At 37.7% G+C, this 7689-nt stretch overlaps 1 protein-coding gene across 1 annotated transcript in view; it reads left to right on the top strand.

Moving 5' to 3' along the window:
* Window positions 1-7689, top strand: part of GALNTL6 (polypeptide N-acetylgalactosaminyltransferase like 6) — a 641250-nt gene that overhangs the window by 284135 nt on the left and 349426 nt on the right. The window contains exon 3 of the mRNA XM_003792813.1: window positions 1758-1866. Coding sequence (XP_003792861.1) covers window positions 1758-1866 — 109 coding nt within the window. The remainder of the gene's footprint in view (window positions 1-1757; window positions 1867-7689) is intronic.

Raw genomic sequence — 7689 nt, 5'->3', positions numbered from 1 at the left:
AAGTAAGAGAAACAGTAGGATGGTAACCAGAGAGGGAGCTTGCCTGGTGGGGTTTACATAAGACTATGCTTATTTCATGTGAAAATGTGCTATGAAATTATCTGTCTTCATCTGAAAGTCATGTTTGTAGGCTGGACCTGTCTGACTCAGTGTGAGAGATTTCATTAGTGCTCAAGACGGTCTATAAATGACTGCTGAGACAAAACATGGGTTGTGTAGTTAAAACCTTCTATGCATATCTGAATTCAACATCAATTAGAAAAAATTCTTGATTTTTTAATGTGTACTATGTATCCCCCAAATTATATATATCTTTATTTTCTTCTCTTTTTATTTTGTTGTTTTCTGTTTGTTTTTCCATAATTTTCCTTTCTCTTTATCTTCCTTTAAAATGTATCCTCATTATTTCTAATATTTCAGATTTCCATGTTTTTCCCTCTTTTCTTTTCTCCTGTGCACTCACTACCATGAGGTTTTTCGATGACAGTCATTTGATTTGGAAATTTTTTTGTCTGATTTTAACTACCCTGTCTTTTTTTTTAATTTTATGCACCACTTTTATCCTTTCAAAACAAGTGGATCTTTATAAGCTATAAAGATGGGCTGAGGTAGGTAATTTTTCATAATCATCATAGCTATGTTATCTAAAACTAACAAACAAGACATTTTATGTGCCTTGGAATGGCTCTTAGAATAAAAATGCCTCACTGAAATTATTCACCTTTTACCTAAACTTTCTACTTTTAGACTTTTTTCCTTATTCTATAGCTGTATTACTACTTTCCCAAAAGAACAAAAAAGAAAAAAAAAACAGTATGTGGATATGAAAAAATTTATTTTACATTATCTTTAAGATTGTAAAGGTAAATTTTATCCAAAACTTTTTTCTCTTGTTACCAGAAATAAATGCCTTAGAATAGAATTAGCTTCAGGTATGCAGAAATAATTTTCAAGTTGATATTACAATGTATTGGGTTTTGGAAAAGCATAAAGCATATGTTGTGTCTCTAGTGGACGAGGGGGGATGATTATTTTGACCATAAGGAAGAATAAACACACAGTATAATTCAGTGGAACTCTAGACGGGATACCGTACTTGATAGTTGCTTGGTCCACAATTTTGGTCTTAACAGAACTGATTCAAATCCTGGTTTTGTCAATTGTGACTTAAATTGAAGTAATTGTGGTTCTCTGAGACTCAGTTTACTTGGCAAAAAAAAAAAAAATTGGGGATTTATAAGCCAAGACTATTACAAATATTAAACAAACTTCTATACACAGAGTATTTAACATAGCACCTGGCACATACTGAGCATTCAGTGAATGGTTGGTAGTGTTACACAAACACTCAAATATGCTTGATTAAAATTGATGAAAGCAAATATGCTTGATTAAAATGGACGAATGACCTGCAAAATTAATTAAAGTCAATGCCAGAATTGGTAGCATTATCAATATTGACACTCTGGGCAAATAAAAACAGCCAGGCATTTATGCTTAGAGGTCACAGCCTATTAATTTCTGTGGATAAAATAAAACAGAGAGGGGTAGGGGCTGTGTGGCAGAGATGCTTTCCTCATAAAGGTAGAGAAAATATGTATTTACCTGGTCACCAGCAATAGCTTTCTTTTCACTACCTGAGGAATCATTTATTCAACAAATGTTCTTTGATTGCCCATCATGTGCCTGGCTGTGTTTACCTACCATGCAAAAGGAAATACCTCCTTTTCATGCTTGAATGCTTTCCTTTTCCACAGACTTTTCAACTGGGCCTGGGAGATGGGCAGTTCTATTCATGGACAGATGGTTTGAGAAGAAAAGACTGGCATGACTATGAAAGCATTCAGAAAGAGGCTATGCGCTCAGGTACGGAGTTCAGTGTAAGCCACAGTGCTGCTTGCCTTACCTCAGTGTCTCACTTGTGCCTTAAAGGATCTCTAATCAGTGTTTCTTCCACACACAGTGAAGTGTGTCTCATGGGGATAGCAAAGCTCAACACTGGGCAAAACCAGAATGACTTCGAATTTCAGATACAGAGAGAAAATATCTAATGAATAGCCTTGCCAATGGCAGCTGCCATCGAGGTGATTAAAATTCTGGAAACCTATGCTACTTTACATTTCTACACCACTTTTAATAATTCCCAGGGATGTCTTGGGATTTACCTATGAGACCTGACCTGGTAGATAGGTATTAATATTTTGAGCAAGATTTTCTCATTAAAGGCTGACGTGTATCTAACCGACAAGGAGAAGTTACCCAATTTCTACCATGATTTCTAGACATTGGCGCTGGGGAGGAACAAGGGCTCCAGCAAGTTAGTGGATCACAGCAACTGGGGACCTGAGGCTGGCAGGACTTGGACAAACAAATAAGCAGCTAGAAGAAAACGAGGAGGTCTGTACATGTTCACGAGTCCTAAGCTAGAGTTTCAGGACAAAATAACAGGAAAAGAATAAGCCCTTCTAGATGAACTGGAAGATTAGGTTGTTGGAAATAAGGATTCAGAACGATATAGATGTGGAAATCCAGTGAAAGGGAATGAAGAGTGATGGGAAACCCACATTGCTTATGTGGCCAAAGGAGCTCTGATTTTTTCACGGTGAGGATGTCATGGAAATAGAAACGTGTTTGCTAAACACATTCGAGCAGCATTCCAGGTCAGATCAGCCACAGAACTATGCCTCGCCCACATGTCAGGTCCTCCTGGCCAGCATTTCTCTGAACCCATCCCCACAGGATGACAGGAGTGAGACTTAAATAGTAAGTTGTCCCAGGCTCGGAGATGTTTTAAGATCTGTGTCAGATACAGCTGACCTAATAATAGACTTCTTTCATTTTCTTCCTTCATTCTCTTTCTCCAAATAAAGCTCCCCTCACCTCAACATTATTAAAGCAGTTTGACCCCCAAAATGATCCCCATTTTGAGAGAATCAACTTCCTTCAGGGATTATCATGTGTCCTCCACAGCAATGACTCCAAAAATGGTCATAGGAGTGAGTTCCTTATCATATTCTCACTTTTGTTATCCTGATATCTCTTTCTTCTATTCGCTTGATCAGCTTGAGGATGCTGAAGTTTGTTGGGTCTCCAACAACCTTTCCGATGAAAGCTGCCGCAAGTTGATAATTTAAGAAATCAAAAACGTACTGACTGGATGTTTTGCATTAGACCTTTTACATGGGTATTTTATTTGAATTTCAGAACAGCTCTCATGTGGGGTACTGTTGTCATTAATTTTTTTAAAAGGGAGTCCCTAAGAATTTATTAACTTTTACCCAAGGTCAAACAGCTAATAGTTCTCAGTGCTAAACTCAGAACCAGATCTTATCATGCTCCATTATGTCCCCCTGTGTGGTCCTGAATAATAATATCAGGATAATATCCTGTAAGGACAAAGACACAAAGCAAAGAGATACACTAGGTTTCAGTCTGAGCTTTTCAGCACACAAGCTGTGTAACTGGCAAATCAGTTTGACGTTTCTAATGTTCTCCTTTATAGAATTTCTCTAAGACTTGAAGATAATACAGGCTGTCCATAAAGTGTGTGCAAATTAAAATAGTTTTAAATTTTAAATTGCTCATGAGCTTTATGGACACCCCATAGACCTAAAGTAATTGACCAAGATTTGGACTTATCATAAATTCAACTGATGATAACTGTAAGAATTACCAATCTGTCTACTTTACTTTCCCATGAATTGGTGTATCTATCCTTAGCTGACACCAATGAGTTAGGATTACGAAAATCCAGCATCTCACATGTATTTGTGTTTCATACCATTATTTCCATCTCCTGGATAACATGATTTTTTACATTTTCATCCTCGCTTAGAGCAAGGGAAAATTAATCTACTAAAGAAATTGGTAATGTAACAAATTTAAGTTCAAATTCTCTGTGCAATTAAAAAGCTTTTACATAAGAGTGTGTGATTCTACCTAATTTCCTGGAAGACACATGATAAATATAACAGACCAGAATTTACTATTTTGATATTGTGAAGTACCTTAAATGAAAGTATGTTAAAACCTAAATGTGTGCATGTATACATGCACAGACACACACACACATGCAAACACATGCACACACGCACACACACATATGTACACAATGCACATACATGCATACATGTGCATATACACGCACACACGTACATGTCAACATGTGCACACGCATGCACATGCATACACATGCATGCACACATGCACATGCATGCACACAGTGAACACATCCACACACATACACATGCATGCACACATGCACATACATGCACACTTATGCACATACATGCACACTTGTGCACACACATACACACAGTGCACACATGTACATACATGCACACACATACACATGCACACACATAAACATGCATGCACACATACACATGCATGCACACATGTACACACATGCACACACACATGCAGAATCAATACAAAATATATGTCTTTGTATTCCATATTTTGGCCAAAAGAAACCATCAGTGATGCTACTGTGCTCCTGCAAAGACTTGAATTTTGTGTTTACTCTCTTACACTTCTCTGTAGTTTTTGCCACCTTGTATTTTGCCTTAAACAAATGCCTGGGTTTGAACTTTACCTAAAATCTCATGGCTTTCTCCTTTCACTCAAAATGATTTTTAAGATCAATTCACATCAGTGTTCACAATGCTAGTTGGGTCGTGTTTACTACTGTTTACTTTTCTGTAACAATTCTCTCTGTGGACATTTGGTCAGTCCCTAGGGTTAGTTGTCATGTGCAGTGGTGCTGTAAGTATTCTTGTGCACAGCTCAGGGATAGAACCAGTGTTTTCTTAGGGTCCATATTTAATAGTAGATTTGTGTGTCTAGGGAGTATACGTGTCAAATTTATTTTGTCGTGACAAATTGTTTCCATAGTTGTTATACCAATTTTTACTTCGGTGAAGAACAATGCTCTGTATCCTTGGTAATGCTTGATATTGTCTTTTCCCTGAATTTGATGGTATGCAATAATCGCTCCTGGTCACTTAAACTTCATTTCACTAGTTTTTTTATTTTTTATTTTTTATTTTTTTTTATTTCACTAGTTTTTAATATGGGTCATCTGTTTTTTTTATGAGATATTTGTTTTTCCTATCTAGTAAAATTCCTCTTCATTTATATTTCCAATTTTTAATTATTTTTCCTCTTGTTTATTGAAAACACACACAGTACTCTGATTGACTTTGGATATTGATATTTGGTGAATGCCTATGTGAAAATGTCTCATCATACATCTGTAGGCTAGTTTTTAAAAAATCTCTTTATATAGAGAGGGTGGAGATAAAGATAGATTTGTGTGCAATTTAAATTAGTTTAACATAGTAAATTGCACACAAACTTTATGGACACCCTGTATATGGCTTAATGAATACTTCTTCATTTTGATGAAGTCAAATGCAAAAATTAATTTTTTAAGGATAGGTCATACTGGTGTTCTATATTGTCTTTTAAAATCTTGGCAATTTTACCTTTTACATTTAGGTTTTTAATCCATCTGGTCTGAATTTTTGTGTGATATGAGCTAGGGGCCCAGTATTTATTTTCTATCCATTTATATAACCAGTCCTCAGTGACATTATTAGAAAGTTTGTCTTTCCCTCTATTGATCTGAAATGTTTACTGTTACAAATTAAGTTTCAATATTTGTGCTATTCTCTTTCTGGTTTCTCAATTCTGTCCTGGGAGTAAAAACCCTCTGTGTTAATACCATGATAGCTTGCAACAATTAATTGATATCTGGTAAAGTTCAAGAAAGATTTACTTTCTAATTCTTCCTTAACATTTTAGAATTAGCTCTAAATTTCATACAAACACAGAAGAAATTGAAATTTTAGAATTACATGGAGCATATTGATGAATTAGGGGTTAATTGACAGTTTTTCTTCTTTTTTTTTTTTTTTTGAGACAGAGCCTCAAGCTGTCCCCCTGGGTAGAGTGCCGTGGCATAGCTCACAGCACCCTCCAACTCCTGGGCTCAAGCGAGTCTCCTGCCTCCGCCTCCCAAGTTGCTGGGACCACAGGCGCCCGCCACAACACCTGGCTATTTTTTTTTTTTTTTTTGGTTGCAGCCATCATTGTTGTTTGGCGGGCCCAGGCTGGATTCGAACCCGCCACTTTAGGTGTATGTGGCTGGCACTTTAGATAATTGACAGTTTTTAATATCAACTAGTCCATTCCATGGTGTGTCATTATAATTTTTTGCTATTTATTTATTTTCTCTAGGGAACAGTTTGTAATTTCATTCTCAGAATTTCTTTAGTGTTCAATCTTAGAAAACTAATATGTACGTATCTTTATTATGAAATTCACATTGTTGATAGCTGTTATAAAGAAATGTTAAGTTTTCAGGAGGGGAGGAGCAAGGTGGTGGCTGAGTAACAGCTTCCTTGCAACTGGGCACAGTGAGACTGGAGAGTGAAGACTCCAGGAATCACTGGCTGTTGGGATCTGCCCAGAAGTATCCCTTTGGGGACACAGGGAGACAGCAAAAGACTCTTGACCCCACAAGGAGTACAAAAGCAGTGGAGAACTGGCAAGTCCTAGAGTGTGTTCGTTTGGTCAGAGGCTGCCCCAGCTGTAACTACATCAACAGTGAGATTACAAGTAGGAAAGGCCTTACGTGTGAGCTGTTTTATTTTTTTGGATTTAGGCACTTGGTTTAGCTACCTTGAGAGAACTTGAGTGAGAGTGTGGGTGTCTTTAGGCATTCTCTTAGGGCCCGGGACTGAGCCCCTGAGCCAGATTGGAGCTAATATTGTGGGCCACCCACCAGACACAGTGGGAGAATTGCCCCTACAGGCTCTGCCCTCAGGGTCGCAGAGTATGGGCAGCCACTGTGGGAGAACTGCCCCTGCAGGCCCCACCTGCAGGGTGACAGCTCGAGGATCAGGCTGGTGACATTGGGCTAGTAATCTAGTGTCTGAGCAGCCCAAAGGCAGGAACTGAGACACAGAGATTTCATTGTTTGGCAGATTATAGCCTTGGCCTTCAGGGGCATAGAGTTAAGTGGGATGAGGAAAGATTTAGGCTCTCAACCCTGAGGGGTTTGGGAAATCAGCAGAGGCCTCCAGTCTCCATCTGGTATAGCTGTGTCAGCACTGTGATTAACAGCTCATACCCCAGAACATCACCTGTTGCCCAGACAATATTCAGTAAGATATATATACTGCTTTGTTTTTGGTTTTGGCTTTTTTTCTTTTCTTTTTTTTTTTTTATTTCAACATTTTCCTTCTAGATTTTTCTTTTATCTTTTTTCATTTTTCTTTTTCTTTCTTTTCTTTCTTCATTTTTCTAGTTTAAATATAATTTTCCATTGTTGTCTTCTTTAACAATTAAAACTTCATTTTTGCTAGTGTTCTGCCCCATTATTTGGTTTTCCCCCAACTTTATCCCATAAGGTTTTCTATTTGTTTTAGTTTGATTTATAGTATTTTTGTCTTTCCTCTCTACTTGGTGGAGGTGGGGTGCTGTTTCTGAACAGGCTGGCAATGAGCTGCTGACCTCAGGAGAACCATCCAACCCAGCACCCCCAGAGGTTGGGTTTTTTTCTTTTAAGGTTTGGTCAAAGTACCCTACTGTACATCTCTATTACTCCTGTCTCCCTCTTTCTGTGCCTCTCTTCTTTTTGTCAATATTCCCTTTTACTCACCCCCTCTCCTTTCTCTTTTT

The sequence above is a fragment of the Otolemur garnettii genome, unplaced genomic scaffold, assembly GCF_000181295.1.
Source record: "Otolemur garnettii isolate 467f Iridium unplaced genomic scaffold, OtoGar3 scaffold00061, whole genome shotgun sequence".
NCBI lineage: Eukaryota > Metazoa > Chordata > Mammalia > Primates > Galagidae > Otolemur > Otolemur garnettii.
Note: the sequence above shows the minus strand (reverse complement) of the source record. Positions and strands in the feature narration are given on the sequence as shown.